At 51.6% G+C, this 17,320-nt stretch overlaps 5 protein-coding genes across 5 annotated transcripts; 3 read left to right on the forward strand and 2 right to left on the reverse strand.

Moving 5' to 3' along the window:
- Positions 1 to 1,009: 1,009 nt before the first annotated feature.
- On the forward strand, positions 1,010 to 1,348 carry LOC120752535 (feather beta keratin-like). Its single transcript, XM_040063727.2, has one exon. The coding sequence runs from the start codon at positions 1,010 to 1,012 to the stop codon at positions 1,346 to 1,348; it is 339 nt and encodes a 112-aa protein (XP_039919661.1).
- A 3,452-nt stretch (positions 1,349 to 4,800) lies between these two features.
- LOC120757045 (feather beta keratin-like) lies at positions 4,801 to 5,139 on the reverse strand. The gene has a single exon (XM_040074095.1). It carries the CDS (start codon positions 5,137 to 5,139, stop codon positions 4,801 to 4,803), a length of 339 nt encoding a protein of 112 aa, XP_039930029.1.
- Positions 5,140 to 9,675: 4,536 nt separating this feature from the next.
- LOC120759488 (feather beta keratin-like) lies at positions 9,676 to 10,008 on the forward strand. Its single transcript, XM_040078794.1, has one exon. The coding sequence runs from the start codon at positions 9,676 to 9,678 to the stop codon at positions 10,006 to 10,008; it is 333 nt and encodes a 110-aa protein (XP_039934728.1).
- Positions 10,009 to 12,650: 2,642 nt separating this feature from the next.
- On the reverse strand, positions 12,651 to 12,983 carry LOC120764358 (feather beta keratin-like). Its single transcript, XM_040088313.1, has one exon. It carries the CDS (start codon positions 12,981 to 12,983, stop codon positions 12,651 to 12,653), a length of 333 nt encoding a protein of 110 aa, XP_039944247.1.
- A 3,835-nt stretch (positions 12,984 to 16,818) lies between these two features.
- Positions 16,819 to 17,154, forward strand: LOC120749490 (feather beta keratin-like). Its single transcript, XM_040056944.1, has one exon. It carries the CDS (start codon positions 16,819 to 16,821, stop codon positions 17,152 to 17,154), a length of 336 nt encoding a protein of 111 aa, XP_039912878.1.
- The last annotated feature ends 166 nt before the right edge of the window (positions 17,155 to 17,320 follow it).

Here is a 17,320-nt window from a genome sequence, read left to right on the forward strand (position 1 = left end):
GGTTTGAACTGTGCAGTTTAGAGATAAGGAAGTCCCGGGGTGATGTTTGAAGACCCTGATAGAAGTCCAGGAACATGACACCAGTTACCATTCCCTTGTCAACAACAGCGTTTGAGCAGGGAAGGACCTTGTGATCCTGGTGGAGCATAAATGGATCATGAGGTGGACATGAACCCTTGGATGTAAAAAACCCCAGGAATTACCGGGACAGGGTTAGGAAATACATAATAGAAAAAGTAATAGGAGCAGGATGAGGAAGTCGACTGTCTTGTAGCACATCACTGGTGGGGCTACAGGATGCAACGAGGACATGGACATGGTTGACCCAGAGCAGTGCCAGGGGACCATGACACTGACAAGACTGGAGCATCCTTAAAATGGGGAGAAGTTGACAGAGCTGGGGGTTCCTCCAGGCAGGAGGAAAGAAAGCAGATGGGACATGATGTCATTATGCCGTGGCATGTCCTCATTCAAGACACATCAACTGTGTTCAGGTTGTTTGAATGTTCTACACGTCCTGAAAGGCACTAGCAACAAGATAATGGTCACTAATTCTTGAAATTAAAAGCTGCCGCCAAGGTCAGATTGACACAGCCTCAGGGTCAGGACATGGAATTGCAGAATTGCATGAAAGAAAACACTCCGCACATCAGAACTCACCAGCGTGGGCCAGCAAAGAGCTGCTGCCTGCAAAATGCCCCAAGGCCAAGTGACCAAGCTGTCCCGCCCTGCCAGGACCTGCATAAAAGCCGGCCCAGAGCCTCTCTCCCTCACACACTTCTCCTCACACCTTCTCCTCCTGCTGACAAGGTGAGTCTCAAACCCCTGACCCTGCTGCTCCTGATTCCCTGGCTCCTCTCTGCCAGCACGCTGACCATCAGCAGCCTCACACCTCCCCACAGCCCCTCAACAGCCTCCACACTCCCTCACCCTCTCCACAGCCCATCACAACCCCACTCCCCTGCCCTGTCTCACCCCTCTCTCTTCCAGGACCCTCCACACCACACCCATGGCCTGCTCCAACATCTGCCGTCCCTGCGGACCCACCCCGCTGGCCAACAGCTGCAACGAGCCCTGTGCCCTGCAGTGCCAGGATTCCCGTGTCATCATCAACCCTTCCCCTGTGCTGGTGACTCTGCCAGGACCCATCATGACCTCCTTCCCCCAGAACACCGCCGTCGGATCCACCTCCTCGGCTGCTGTGGGCACTGAACTCAGTGTCCAGGGACAGCCCATCTCGGGTGGATTTGGCTTTGGCCTTGGCTACGGCCTTGGCTATGGCCGTGGATTTGGCTATGGCCTGGGAGGCCTGGGCTGCTACGGCAGAAGGGGCGGCTACAACTGCTGAGGGCCCTCAGCACCACTGCTGACACCAACCACCCACTCCCTGGAACACATCTCAGGCATTGAGGACGCCTCTCTGGGCCAAGGCTCTCAAACAGGCTCAGCACTTCCAGCTCCTGCTCTCAGGGCTCCAAGCAAGGCAGCAGCCAAGGATCCAGCCCAGGCTGCCTGAAAACACGGCCCATCTGCCTCCTCCTCTTGTCCTACTCCCCGCTCTGCATCACCCCTTTGGCTCTGTCCTTTCCCCTCTGCTGCAAACCCCTTCTGCCAAGCCAGAGACCATCGGTCACCTCCACCATCGGGCTGCTCCCACTGTGGGGCGGGATGTCATTGATCCTCTGACCAAACCACCTGCAAGCAAAGTGGCCTTGGCTGATGGTCGCCCTACTTGTACCTCAGCCCGACCTCTTCCACTTGCTGGTCATGATTTTCACTTTTCTTTACACCTCAATAAAATTCTTTTGCATTGCAGCATTGTGAAGTGTCCTCTTCTTTGATGGGTGCACACTTGCACACTTTGCTCTTCCATTGCGTCCCACAAACCCTTCACTTGCTTGATCCCAGGCCTGGATACACTAATGCAGGTTTATCCCTGCTTCTGACACAAGCCACGTACGGGTGCTGTGTTCACATTGGCTGCACGCCAGTTGCTCCAGACCCTCATCATTTTCCCTGTCCACCTACAGCTCTGCTCGAGCACGTCCATGTCTTCCAAATACACATCTGCAGTCTCAGAAGAGCAGAGGGGCAGAATTCCCCTCTCAGCTGCTGCCCACACTGTGGGGATGAGCCCAGGACACGGGGGCTTTCTGGTCTATGAGTGTTCATGGTTGGGGCATTATCCTGGTTTAGGGACAAATTCGGGAGAAAACCCCTCAATTGGATCCCTCCGGGAAGCAAACCCAAGTGGCCTCCTCCCTCCAACCGGTCCAATAAAGAAACTTCTTTGGAGAAAAGTGGGAAAACCTATTTTACTTAAACAAAGCACATACAAGTATAAAGAATGAACAATATGAAACAATAAAACCCCTCGATCTGGAGTGAGAAGGCAAATTGAGAAAGTCCTTGCCGTGGGTGTAGCTCGGCTCTCTCTCAGTCTCTCCTCAGTCCCAGTCCCTCTGGAGCTGCTGGAAAATGCCGAGCTCCAGGCCCCGGTGGGCCGCAGGTGCAGCCCCCAGTGCTCTCCTGGGCTTTCTGTCCAGAGCAGGTTTAAGCAGTTCCAAGAAAAAGAAAAAAAACAGTCCAGGGAACTTCTCTGCCCTAGCTAGCTGAAACTAACTAAAAGCAAAAAAAAAAAATCTCTGTCCTGCAGTCTCTCCAAGCCTCCACCAAAAACCCCTTCTGGAGAAGAATATGTAGGAGTCAGGCAGCTCTCTCAAAACAAACTCTGAACTTCTCCTTGCTCTTAGAACCGGTCTTAAAGGTACAGAACTCAACACACAGCACAAACAGAACAGATGATTTGGGATACAAGCATCATAAAGTCACCCCAGGACAGGCATGTTCAATTCCTCATCCACCAATATCCCAGGTCCTTCTCCTCTGGGCTGCTCTCAACCCCATCACTGTCCAGTCTGCGGTCATGTCTGGCATTGCTCCAAACCAAGTGCAGGAGCTTGCCTTTGGCCACATTCAGCTTCATGAAACTGACAATATCCCGCTGCTCCAACCTGTTCCAGCCCCTCTGGATGCCATGCCTTCCCTCCACACAACCAACTGCACTACTCAGCTTGTTCTGGTCTCTGATTTTGCTGAACATCCCACTCAATCCCACCATCCGTGTCCCTGACAAAGGGGGGAAATAATTCTGGTCCCAATAGGAGCTTCTGCCTGTCACCAGCCTTCCCTTTTCTCCACACACGTGGAACCAGTGACCACAATGGCTTGACTTAGACTGTCCTCTTTGAATTAGACCATCCCATCTATTCCTTATCCACCGTAAGGTCCAACCACAACTCCACATCATTCCATCATTTCAGAGTGAATATGCAGGTGCCTTCTGGCACAGGATTAAATGCTAGGCAACAAGTCCAGGTACATGCTATTGTCCCCCCTGCCCTCATCCAACAAGGCTGGAACCAATACCAGCTCATTAAAAGATGCCACCCAGGTCAGACAGACACGGCCCCAATAGCTGGACGTGATACTGAAGAGCTGAGGGAAGAAAAAAACTCCCCAACTCATGATTTGCCAGAGACGCTGCATCAAAAAATGCCCCAATGTCATGGCCAGTGGCTGTCCAGAACCTTCAGCCACAGATCATCCTCAATGTCATACTCTGGATGTTATCCAGCAGAGTCTTGCCTTCCTTATTCCCAGTAATCCAGAGATAAACACCATTCTCTAGTATGAGCAGAGAAGAGCAGAGGGGCAGAATCTCCCTCACCTGGACTGGAGCAATCCCAAACATGCAGGATAAAGGATGGGTGATGAGGGGATTGAGAGCAGCCCCAAGGAGAAGGACTTGGGGCGTCGGTGGATGAAGAATTGGGGGTGCCCTGGCCATGTGCACTCACCTACCAGAAACTCCCCCTGTGTTATGGGCTCATCCCCACAGTGTGGGCAGCACAAGAGAGTGGGGGAATCTCAACCTCTGCTCTCCTGAGACCAGAGTTCTGTGTCGAACTCTGAGCCTCCAGTGACAAGGAAGACATGGACATGCTCAAGCCGATATGCCGAAGGGTCTGGAGGATGATGAGGGCCAGGAGCAACTGGTGCCCAGCCAAAGGGAACAGACAGCCTGGAGGATGATGAGGGGTTTGTGCCAGAGGCAGGGATAGATCTGCATTAGTGTATCCAGGCCTGTGATTTGGTAGCTGAAGGTTTGATGGAATGCAATGGAAGGGCAAAGTGTGCCATTGGATAGCAGAACTGGCAAAGTACCACATAAAAGAGGTCTTGGAGAACTTTTTCACCCACCCCAGTGGTCTCTAGAACCCTAGAACAATACTGAGTAGGGTTTGGAACGGTCTCGGGAGAAGAAAGAAGAAGGACTCATCTGAAGTTATGATGCAGGAAAACTTTATTGAGGTAGAACAGAGAAAACTTGGAAGCAGGCAGTGGGAGGGAGCTGGTCTGAGGGGCAAGTAGGGTGACCATCAGCAGAGGTGCTTTGCTAGCAGGAGGCTGTACCAGATTTTCTGCCTTGCAGAGGGAGCAGTCCAGCAGAGCTGTCTCATGGTCTCTGCCTCGGGAGAAGGGGTTTGCAGCACAGGAGACCAAAAATGGACGAAGGAGTCATGCAGAGCAAGGAATGGAGGAAAAGGAGGAGGGAGATGGGCCATGTTTGCAGGCAGCCCAGGCCGGACCCTTGGCTGCTGCCTTGCTTGGAGCCCTGAGAGCAGGAGCTGGAAGTGCTGAGCCCGTTTGAGAGCCTTGGCCCAGAGAGGTGTCCTCAATGCCTGAGATGTGTTCCAGGGAGTGGGTGGTTGGTGTCAGCAGTGGTGCTGAGGGCCCTCAGCAGATGTAGCCGCCCCTCCTGCCGTAGCAGCCCAGGCCTCCCAGGCCATAGCCAAATCCACGGCCATAGCCAAGGCCGTAGCCAAGGCCAAAGCCAAATCCACCCGAGATGGGCTGTCCCTGGACACTGAGTTCAGTGCCCACAGCAGCCGAGGAGGTGGATCCGACGGCGGTGTTCTGGGGGAAGGAGGTCATGATGGGTCCTGGCAGGGTCACCAGGACAGGGGAAGGGTTGATGATGACACGGGAATCCTGGCACTGCAGGGCACAGGGCTCGTTGCAGCTGTTGGCCAGCGGGGTGGGTCCGCAGGGACGGCAGATGTTGGAGCAGGCCATGGGTGTGGTGTGGAGGGTCCTGGAAGAGAAAGGGTTGAAGCAGGGCTGGGGAGTGGGGTTGTCAGGAGGGTGAGAGAGTGGGGCAGGTGTTGTGGGTCTGTGGGGAGGCCTGAGGGCTTCTGAGGCTGGGGCAGAGCATGCTGGAAGAGAGGAGCCAGGGGTGCAGGAGTAGGAGGGTTGGTAGATTGAGGCTCACCTTTTTGGCAGGAGCAGGACGAGGAGGATTCAAAAGGAGTGTGTGAGGGAGAGAAGCACTGGGGCTGGCTTTTATGCAGGTTGTGGAGGGGTGGTTCAGCCTTGTCCCATGGCCTTGGGGCATTTTGTAGGCAGCAGCCCTTGCCTGACACAGCCTTGTGAGTCATGAAGTCAGGAATGTTTTTGTTCCCAAAACTCTGTCATGTCATATCCAGCTCTTAAAGCCATGTCCATCTGACCTTGATGGCAGCTTTAGGAGTTGGCATTTGGGTGGATTGGATTGTTAGAAGTGTGTCAGGGAGGGCTGAACAAACAACCAGCAGAAATTCAATGTCATCAGTGTGGTAATTTTGTCGCCCTTATGTTCTGCGGTTTGTGGGTGCCTTGTGAACACGGGGATCCTCTTCTGTGCCACTGGGTGTCCATCAGTCCTGGTGTTGCACCCAGGAATGCTGAGGGAGCTGATGATGTCCTGGGGAGGACTGTGAGCAGTATCTTGGGAAGGTTCTGGTGCCTGGGTTCCTTATTTATTTTAATGAGTTCTCGCCCTTGTGTCTTGCATGTGAACAAGAGGGAGAATCTGGAAAACGAGAGGCTGCTTAGACTGAACGTGTTCCGTTGTTATAGTCCATTTGGATTTCTGAAATGTACTCAACCACGTACTCTGTCAATAAAGTGTATTCCTTAGCCTCTTTCCAAAATCCTAGAAATTACTACAAACCAGGTTCCACACCTTTTTTCCCAAACGGATCTCTGTTGACAACTCACTTTTTCCGTGTTCAAGCCACAAGGTGTCATAATTATAATCATAAGTATTAATGTTTTGTTCCTGTGAGCAAACCCCAATAATTAGTAATGGATGGACAGCAAGCTCCTCTTTCCTTCTTTGCCATGCTTTGGTTGTTCCTCTGTGGAATTGTGCAATTTCATGTTCTGCACCTGAGGCCATCTCCACCTGACCTTGGTGAGAGTTTTTAGTTGCCAGAATTAGAGACCAAGGTGTTGTTGTTGATGGTGCACGCCAGGACATGCAGAAGATTCAAGCAAAGCTTACAAGGAGTGGGGTGTTGTCACTGAGGTCATTCCATGGCATATTGACAAGGTGTCCTATTGGCATCCTTGCCTCCCGCCTGAAGAACTCCCAGCTCCCCCAGCTTCTCCTCATTTTATGGATACCCCATTCCCATCAGTCTCAGGGTGCCCTTGCACTGCTCTTGGTCAGCCATGTTCATCTCCATGTGGCCTCACCTCTGCACGGAACAGGCTGTTCAGCTCCCTCAACCTGCTTGTATTTCTCTTCCTAATCCAGTCCTGGTAACTGCTGGAGCTTTTTGCCATAAAGGGTCCATGGTGACCTCAGGATCCATTTATGCTCCACCAGGAACAGAAGATCCTTCCCTGCCAGAACACTTTAGTTCTCAAGGGAAAGAAAACTGTTGTCACTGGACTTCAGTCAGGGCTTTCACACAGTCCCACACAACATCTTTGTCTCTAAACTGCAGACACGTGGGTTGCAAAGGCTGTGGTGGTGCAGAACTGTTTTATTAGATTTTTGTAAGAAGTTTATGTTATGGTTCGTTTTACTGTATCCCCAATTCTGTATCCCTTTTGTGTTGTCTGTATAATAAGGTGTTTTGTGTCAATCATCCCATACCTCACATGACATGTAACATCCCCTCTGCCCCAACCCCCCTCTCTGGGGCAGCTTGCCTATCACTCCCGGGGTCCCTCCCAGATTGTGAAATCTCCGGCAGAGGGCTTCAGGTGATAGGTAGCCTGGGGGAAATTCCTTTGGCTCTGGATTTTAGTGGTCTGAAGCTTGGGGGTGGGCACACCTTGTTACCCCCTGAATCCCCTGATTTGTGGTCTTTTTTGTATCCTCCCTGGGACCCTCCCCCGCTTATAGGGGGTGGGAGGGAGGAGCAAACTCTCTCAGCCGCTGGGTTCTCCACTTAGAATCTCTCAGCCGCGGGGTTCTCAGCCTGGAAGCTCCGAGCCGCTCGCCTCGGAGCTTGGAGATCTCTGCTAATAAACATCCTTTAACCTGCTAAGCTGAGAGCCAGCCTTTTCTCTTCTGCTGCTGTTGACTGTCACCTTTGGGTCCAGCTGCCGAGCCGAGAAGCCGAAACGAACTGGAAACTTTGTGTCTGTGTTGACCCAAGCTAGCTGGAGGTCAGCTCCCACCCGGAGCGGGGACACAACCGGACATAAAAGGCGGACCAATGAATGGATGAGGAGCAGCCAGAGAGCAATGGTCAAGGGCTCTATGGACAGGGGGAGGCCAGTGACGAGGACATCGGGCCTCTGTCTTGCCCTGGTGACCTTGAATACCTTTATCAAGGACATGAGCGGTGGGATTGAGACCCCCCTCAGCAGGTTTGCAGGTGCTAGGAAGATGAGCAGTGCAGTTGACAGAAGAACAATGAGAGATCCCATCAGTGGGACACTGGGAATGTTGGGGACATAAGAACCCCTTGTGGTTCGACTACTCCAAGTTCAAGCTCCTGCACCTGGGCCGGGACATTCCCAGACATGAGCACAGCTTTGGAGAGGAAATCCTTAAGAGCAGTTCCAGTGAGAAAGACTGGAGGGTTCTGCTGGACCAAACTCTAGACAGGAAACCACAATGTGAATTTTCAGCCCAGAACACCAACCATATCCTGGGCTGCAGAGAAAGAAGTGTAGCCAGCAGGAATGGCTGCGGGCAGTTGGAGATGTGAGAATGTCCTTACTGGAGTGGCAGAGACCAAATGGATCGAGAGATGGCCATGCATCCTTGCAGCAAAAGAACTTCTGGAAAAGTGGTTTCTAGTAAATTGACACTTTTTGCCTCTTCAGAGAAAAGGATATCTGATTTGGGATGATGTGTTGGGCTCTACAGTGGAAGAAAGCGATAGACGTAGTGAAGCAAGAACAGTGCAGGAGCAGGAAGAGGTTGAGGGAACTAAAGAATCCTTGTGATTAGAAGTGAGAGATGTGTGAGGTTTATGTTTTGCGACACAGGACAAATAGACAAAGGAGATGTGAGTGTTCTATGGCGTGACCTCACTCATAACACCCCAATTCTTGTAGGCTTTGTTGTCATCTTCTACGTGCCTAATGGAAAACAATGATATCAATCCTTTGGCTTCTAAACCTCAAAATTAAAAACTGCCACAAAGGTCAGATGGACACAGCCTCAAGAGGAGGACACAGAATCACAGAATTCCACAAAGACCCCCTGGCACTGTGACAGAGGAGGAAATTGGATCACAATTACCATTCAGGACAAATTAGTGTTTTTTCCTAACCAGAATGAAATATTTTGATGACGAGGACGTAAATAATGAAACCATGTGACATGAATGCAGAATATGCAAATTCACGTCATAGATGAGCCTGGGCAAAATGTGATCGAGCATCATTGGTTAGTTGTTTATTTGATTTCTTAAAGACATAAAGAAATACATTTAAAATGACAGACTACGTTTCCATGGAAAGTTGAGAAATACAAATAGATCACATCATTGGAACAAGTTCAACCAAACCAGGCTCTAATTTCCAGATTCTCTCTTTTGATACAAGACAAAAAACAAAGGAGTGAGGTCTCTCTCATCCATCAGGAAGAGCTCCAAGGCACTGAGACCTTTCCAAGATACTGATCAGTGACTTCCCCAGGACACCAACAGTTCTGTCAGCATCCCTGGGTGCAACACAAGGACTGATGGACATCCAGCAGCCCAGAAGAGGGGCCCAGTCTTCACAAGGCACCCACAAACCACAGCACACGAGTGCCACAAAATGACCTCACTGATGACATTGCATTTCTGCTGGGCTCTGGTTGTTTATTCAACCCACCCTGACTCACACCTAACGAAGAAATCCTACCAAATACAAATGCAGTAAAGTTGCTGCCAAGGTCAGATGGACATTCAAGAACAGGAAATGGAATTGCTGAATTACACAAAAGAAAACACTCCCCACCTCATGACTCCCCAGCCTGGCCCAGGCATTGGCTGCTGCCCTCAAAATGCCCCAAGGCCATGGGGCAAAGTTGTCCCACCCCTCCAGAACCAGCATAAAAGCCGGCCCAGAGCCTCTCTCCCTCACACACACCTGAATCCTTCTCCTACTGCTCCTGCAGACAGCAAGGTGAGTTTCAAACCCCTGACCCTCCTGATCCTGCACCCCTGCCCCCCTCTTCCAGCACACTCAGCCCCAGCCTCAGCAGCCCTCACACCTCCCCACGGCCCCAAAACGGCCTCCACATTCCGTCGCCCTCTTTCATCACCACCCTTTGCTCTCCCCACAACCATACTCTGACTTTCCCCGCTCTCTTCCAGGACCCTCCACACCACACCCATGGCCTGCTCCAACATCTGCCGTCCCTGCGGACCCACCCCGCTGGCCAACAGCTGCAACGAGCCCTGTGCCCTGCAGTGCCAGGATTCTCACGTCGTCATCAACCCTTCCCCTGTGCTGGTGACCCTGCCAGGACCCATCATGACCTCCTTCCCCCAGAACACCGCCGTCGGATCCACCTCCTCGGCTGCTGTGGGCACTGAACTCAGTGCCCAGGGACAGCCCATCTCGGGTGGATTTGGCTTTGGCTACGGCCTTGGCTATGGCCGTGGGTTTGGCTATGGGCTGGGAGGCCTGGGCTGCTACGGCAGGAGGGGCTGCTATAACTGCTAATGGACCAGCCTGGCCTGCCTGCACACATGGCCCATCTGCCTCCTCTTCTCCTACTCCCTGCTCTGCATCACCGCTTTGGCTCTGTCTATTCCTCTCGGCTGCAAACCCCTTCTCCCAAGTCATAGGCCATTGGGCACCTCTGCTAGGCTGCTCCCACTGTGGGGCAGAGAGTCCTTGATGCTCTGGAAAAACCTCCTGTGAGCAAAGGACCTTGGCTGATGGTCGCCCTGCTTGCACCTCAGCCTGGCTCCCTTCTACTGGATGCTCATGACCTCTCATTCTTCTACCTCAATAAAGTTTTCCTGCATCATAGCCACAGGCGACTCCTGATTTCTTCTCCCAAGACTTTTCCAGTCTTACTCAGCACTAAGCCAGGGTTGTAAAAGCCATTTGGGTTAAAAAGTGTACCAAGACCTCTTTCAGGATTGATTTCCCCAGTCCTATCACCCACTGGCATGCTTTGGTCTTCCAGTGCATCCCACAAACCCTCCTGTTTCTAGAACACAGGCCTGCATACACTAACGCAGGTCTCTCCCTGCTGCTGGCACCAGCCCCTCTGGGGTGTGTTCGCTCTGGCTGGACATCAGTGGCTCCAGCCCCTCATCCTATCCTCAGCCCATTCACAGATCCACTCCAGCAGCTCCATGTCTTATCACAGAGGTCCTACAGTTGACCACACAATTCCAGAGAGGAGTAGAGGCTGTGAATTCCCTTCTCACCTGCTGCCCACGCTGTGGGGATGGGCACAGGGCGTTTCTGGTCTGCGAGTGCACGTGGTCAGGCCATGTCCCGTTTTTCATCCACCAACACCCCAAATCCTTCTTGTTGGGGCTGCTCTCAATCCCCTCATCACCCAGCCTTTATTCTGCATGTTTGGGATTGCTCCAATGCAGGTGCAGCAGATTCTGCCTCTCTGCTCTGCTCTGGTGTTATTGGAGAACTCAGTCTATGGGTTACTGGGAATAAGGATGACAAGGTTCTGGTTTAGAAGATTCAGAGCACAGCCTTGAGGATGATCTATGGCTGGAGGTTTGGGACAGCCTTGGCCAGTTATCCTAGGATATTTTTTCAGGCTACAGCTTTTGCCTGGCACAGCCTGGAGAATCATAAGGTGGGAGGTTTTTTTCTACCACAGCTCTGCATTGTCATGTCCTGCTCTTGAGGCCGTGTCCATCTGACCTTGGCAGCAGATTTGATGAGTTGGCATTGGCTCCAGCATTGCCCGATGAGGGAAGAGGAACCAATATCATTTACCTGCACATGGGCACAGTATTTGTTCCTTTGCCAGAAAACATCCTTGTCTGTAAGCTGGAGAGATGTGGAGTTGATGGTTGGACCAATTGGTTAAGAGGGAAATGGGTGGGATGGTCTCACTGGAAGTGTTATGGACAATGTCTCCATGTCTGTGTGGAGAACAAGGATGAGTGGTGACAGTCAGAGACTCATGTTGCAACCATTATAATTTCCCATCTTTGTCAGGGACATGCAGAGTGCACTTAGGTGGCCCCCAGCAAAAAAAAAAAAAAAAAAAAAAAAAAAAAAAAAAAAAAAAGAAAAAGAAAAGGAAAAAGGAAAAAAAAAAAGTGAATAACTGTGTGGTGAGTGGTGTGGTTGATTGTCTGGAGGGAAGGGGTGGCATCCAGAGGGCTCTGGACAGCCTGGGGAGATGGGCTGGTGTGAAGCTCATGAAGGTCCCCAGGGCCAAGAGGAAGGTCCTGCACCTGGACTGGATCAGTCTCAGTAATGGATGTTGGATGTTGGATGTTGGATGGGCAATGAGTTAAGGAAGAGCATCCCTGAGGAGAAGGACTTGGGGTATTGGGGGATGAAGAATTGGACATGAATTCGTGGCCATGTGGATGAGCTGAGCAGAAATCCCCCATGTCCTGGGGTTATCCCCACTGTGTGGGCAGCACGTTCTGCACCTCTGCTGCACTCTGATGAGACTGGACTTGTGTGTTCCACTCTGAGGACACAGAAAAGGGGAAGAAATGGACCTGCTCAAGCAGATCTGTAAATGGCCTTAGGAGATGATGATGAGGGTCTGGAGGAAGTGGTGTCCAGCCAAAGTGAGCACCGCACACAGGAGTTTCTTTGGTCAGAGTCACAGATACACCTGCATGAGTGTACCCAGGTGTGTGCTCAAGCAACTGAAAAGTGGTGGTGATGCACTGGAAGCACAAAGTGTAGCAATGGGTAGTGGAATTGGGGAAATAATCCCTGAAAGAGTTCTTGGACAATGGCCCCAACCTCAACAACCCCAAGAACTTGAAAAACATCGACTTAGTCTCGAAGAGTCTAGGGAGAAGAAAGACGGAGTCTTCTGAGGTTATGATACAGGAAAACTTTATTATGCTAGAAAAGTGAAAACTCAGGAGCAGCCATTGGGGGAGAGCTGGTCAGAGGTGCATGCAGAGTGACAATCAGCCAAGGTCCTTTTCTCACAGGAGGTTTTTCCAGGGCATCAAGGACTCTCTGCCCCACAGTGGGAGCATCCCAGCAGAGGTGCCCAATGGCCTGTGACTTGGGAGAAGGGGTTTGCAGCCGAGAGGAATAGACAGAGCCAAAGCGGTGATGCAGAGCAGGGAGTAGGAGAAGAGGAGGCAGATGGGCCATGTGTGCAGGCAGGCCAGGCTGGTCCCTTAGCAATTGTAGCAGCCCCTCCTGCCATAGCAGCCCAGGCCTCCCAGGCCATAGCCAAATCCACGGCCATAGCCAAGGCCATAGCCAAAGCCAAATCCACCCGAGATGGGCTGTCCCTGGACACTGAGTTCAGTGCCCACAGCAGCCGAGGAGGTGGATCCAACGGCGGTGTTCTGGGGGAAGGAGGTCATGATGGGTCCTGGCAGGGTCACCAGCACAGGGGAAGGGTTGATGACAACGTGAGAATCCTGGCACTGCAGGGCACAGGGCTCGTTGCAGCTGTTGGCCAGCGGGGTGGGTCCGCAGGGTTGGCAGATGTTGGAGCAGGCCATGGGTGTGGTGTGGAATGTGCTGGAAGAGAAGGGGGAAAGTCAGGGCAGGGCCCTGGGGAGGGGAAGGGGTGGCGATCAAAGAGGGTGAGGGACCATGGATGTTGTTGGCACGCTGTGGGGAGGCATGAGGGCTGCTGAAGCTGGGGATGAGCGTGCTGTGAAGAGGGGGGCCAGGGGTGTAGGAGCAGCAGGGTCAGGGGTTTGAAGCTCACCTGGTTGTCGGCAGCAGCAGGAGGAAAAAGTCTGAGGAGAAGTGTGTGAGGGACAGAGGCTCTGGCCACGCTTTTATGCTGGTTCTAGAGGGGCGGGACAACTTTGCCCCATGGCCTTGGGACATTTTGAGGGCAGCAGCCAATGACTGGGCTGGGTTGGGGAGTCATGAGGTGGGGAGTGTTTTCTTTTGTGTAATTCGGCAATTCCATTTCCTGTTCTTGAATGTCCATCTGACCTTGGCAGCAACTTTACTGCATTTGTATTTGGTAGGATTTCTTCGTTAGGTGTGAGTCAGGGTGGGTTGAGTAAACAACCAGAGCCCAGCAGAAATGCAATGTCATCAGTGAGGTCATTTTGTGGCACTCGTGTGCTGTGGTTTGTGGGTGCCTTGTGAAGACTGGGCCCCTCTTCTGGGCTGCTGGATGTCCATCAGTCCTTGTGTTGCACCCAGGGATGCTGACAGAACTGTTGGTGTCCTGGGGAAGTCACTGATCAGTATCTTGGAAAGGTCTCAGTGCCTGGGAGCTCTTCCTGATGGATGAGAGAGACCTCACACCTTTGTTCTTTGTCTTGTATCAAAAGAGAGCATCTGGAAATTAGAGCCTGGTTTGGTTGAACTTGTTCCAATGATGTGATCTATTTGTATTTCTCAACTTTCCATGGAAACCTAGTCTGTCATTTAAACTGTATTTCTTTATGTTTTTAAGTAATCAAATAAACAACTAACCAAAGATGCTCAATCACATTTTGCCCAGGCTCATCTGTGACGTGAATTTGCTTATTCTGCATTCATGTCACATGGTTTCATAACTTACATCCTCGTCATCAAAATATTTCATTCCAGTTGGGAAAAAACACTAAATTGTCCTGAATGGTAATTGTGATCCTATTTCCTCCTCTGTCACAGTGCCAGTGTGTCTTTGTGGAATTCTGTGTAACTGTGTCCTCCTCTTGAGGCTGTGTCCATCTGACCTTTGTGGCAGTTTTTAATTTTGAGGTTTAGAAGCCAAAGGATTGATATCATTGTTTTCCATTAGGCACGTAGAAGATGACAACAAAGCCGACAAGAATTGGGGTGTTATGAGTGAGGTCATGCCATGGAACACTTTGCCCATCCTTCCTGTGTCACAAAAATAAACCTCGCACATCTCTCACTTCTAATCACAACACGGATTTTTCGGTCCCCTCAACCTCTTGCTGTTCCTGCACTGTTCTTGCTTCACTACGTCTATCGCTTTCTTCCACTGTAGAGCCCAACACACAACCCCAAATCAGATATCCTTTTCTCTGAGCAGACAAAAAAGCATCAATCTGCTAGAAAACCTTTTCCAGAAGTTCTTTTGCTGCAAGGATGCATGGCCATCTCTTGATCCATTTGGTCTCTGCCACTCCAGTAAGGACATTCTCACATCTCCAACTGCCCCCAGCCATTCCTGCTGGCTACACTTCTTTGTCTGCAGCCCAGGATATGGTTGGTCTTCTGGGCTGAAAATTCACATTGTGGTTTCCTGTCTAGAGTTTGGTCCAGCAGAACCCTCCAGTCTTTCTCACTGGAACTGCTCTTAAGGATTTCCTCTCCAAAGCTGTGCTCATGTCTGGGAATGTCCCAGCCCAGGTGCAGGAGCTTGACCTTGGAGCTGTTGAACCACAAGGGGTTCTTATGTTCCCAACATTCCCAGTGTCCCACTGATGGGATCTCTCATTGTTCTTCTGTCAACTGCACTGCTCATCTTCCTAGCACCTGCAAACATGCGGAGGGGGGTTTCAATCCCACCGCTCATGTCCTTGATAAAGGTATTCAAGGTCACCAGGGCAAGACAGAGGCCCAATGTCCTCATCACTCGCCTCCCCCTGTCCATAGAGCCCTTGACCTTCGCTCTCTGGCTGCTCCTCATCCATTCATTGGTCCACCTTTGCAACCCACGTGTCTGCAGTTTAGAGACAAAGATGATGCGTGGGACTGTGTGAAAGCCCTGACAGAAGTTCAGTGACACCAGTTTTCTTTCCCTTGAGAACCAAAGTGTTCCGGCAGGGAAGGATCTTCTGTTCCTGGTGGAGCATAAATGGATCCTGAGGTCACCATGGACCCTTTATGGCAAAAAGCTCCAGCAGTTACCAGGACTGGATTAGGAAGAGAAATACAAGCAGGTGGAGGGAGCTGAACAGCCTGTTCCATGCCAGAGGTGAGGCCACATGGAGATGAACATGGCTGACCAAGAGCAGTGCAAGGGCACCCTGAGACTGATGGGAATGGGGCATCCATAAAATGAGGAGAAGCTGGGGGAGCTGGGAGTTCTTCAGGAAGGAGGCAAGGATGCCAATAGGACACGTTGTCAATATGCCATGGAATGACCTCAGTGGCAACACCCCACTCCTTGTAAGCTTTGCTTGAATCTTCTACATGTCCTGGCACGCAACATCAACAACAACACCTTGGTCTCTAATTCTGGCAACTAAAAACTCTCACCAAGGTCAGGTGGAGATGGCCTCAGGTGCAGAACATGAAATTGCACAATTCCACAGAGGAACAACCAAAGCATGGCAAAGAAGGAAAGAGGAGCTTGCTGTCCATCCATTACTAATTATTGGGGTTTGCTCACAGGAACAAAACATTAATACTTATGATTATAATTATGACACCTTGTGGCTTGAACACGGAAAAAGTGAGTTGTCAACAGAGATCCGTTTGGGAAAAAAGGTGTGGAGCCTGGTTTGTAGTAATTTCTAAGATTTTGGAAAGAGGCCAAGGAATACACTTTATTGACAGAGTACGTGGTTGAGTACATTTCAGAAATCCAAATGGACTATAACAACGGAACACGTTCAGTCTAAGCAGCCTCTCGTTTTCCAGATTCTCCCTCTTGTTCACATAAAAGACACAAGGGCGAGAACTCATTAAAATAAATAAGGAACCCAGGCACCAGAACCTTCCCAAGATACTGCTCACGGTCCTCCCCAGGACATCATCAGCTCCCTCAGCATTCCTGGGTGCAATACCAGGACTGATGGACACCCAGTGGCTCAGAAGAGGATCCCCGTCTTCACAAGGCACCCACAAACCGCAGAACATAAGGGCAACAAAATTACCACACTGATGACGTTGAATTTCTGCTGGTTGTTCAGCCCTCCCTGACACACTTCTAACAATCAAATCCACCCAAATGCCAACTCCTAAAGCTGCCATCAAGGTCAGATGGACATGGCTTTAAGAGCTGGATATGACACGGCACAGTTTTGGGAACAAAAACATTCCTGACTTTATGACTCACAAGGCTGTGTCAGGCAAGAGCTGCTGCCTAAAAAATGCCCCAAGGCCATGGGACAAGGCTGTCCCACCCCTCCACAACCTGCATAAAAGCCAGCCCCAGTGCTTCTCTCCCTCACACACTCCTTTTGAATCCTCCTCGTCCTGCTCCTGCCAAAAAGGTGAGCCTCAATCTACCAACCCTCCTACTCCTGCACCCCTGGCCCCTCTCTTCCAGCATGCTCTGCCCCAGCCTCAGAAGCCCTCAGGCCTCCCTACAGACCCACAACACCTGCCCCACTCTCTCACCCTCCTGACAACCCCACTCCCCAGCCCTGCTTCAACCCTCTCTCTTCCAGGACCCTCCACACCACACCCATGGCCTGCTCCAACATCTGCCGTCCCTGCGGACCCACCCCGCTGGCCAACAGCTGCAACGAGCCCTGTGCCCTGCAGTGCCAGGATTCCCGTGTCATCATCAACCCTTCCCCTGTGCTGGTGACCCTGCCAGGACCCATCATGACCTCCTTCCCCCAGAACACCGCCGTCGGATCCACCTCCTCGGCTGCTGTGGGCACTGAACTCAGTGTCCAGGGACAGCCCATCTCGGGTGGATTTGGTGGCTTTGGCTACGGCCTTGGCTATGGCCGTGGATTTGGCTATGGCCTGGGAGGCCTGGGCTGCTACGGCAGAAGGGGTGGCTACAACTGCTGAGGGCCCTCAGCACCACTGCTGACACCAACCACCCACTCCCTGGAACACATCTCAGGCATTGAGGACAGCTCTCTGGGCCAAGGCTCTCAAACGGGCTCAGCACTTCCAGTCCCTGTTCTCACGGCTCCAAGCAAGGCAGCAGCCAAGTACCAACCCCAGCTGCCTG

Source organism: Hirundo rustica, chromosome 1, assembly GCF_015227805.2.
Source record: "Hirundo rustica isolate bHirRus1 chromosome 1, bHirRus1.pri.v3, whole genome shotgun sequence".
In the NCBI taxonomy this organism is placed as follows: Eukaryota; Metazoa; Chordata; class Aves; order Passeriformes; family Hirundinidae; genus Hirundo; species Hirundo rustica.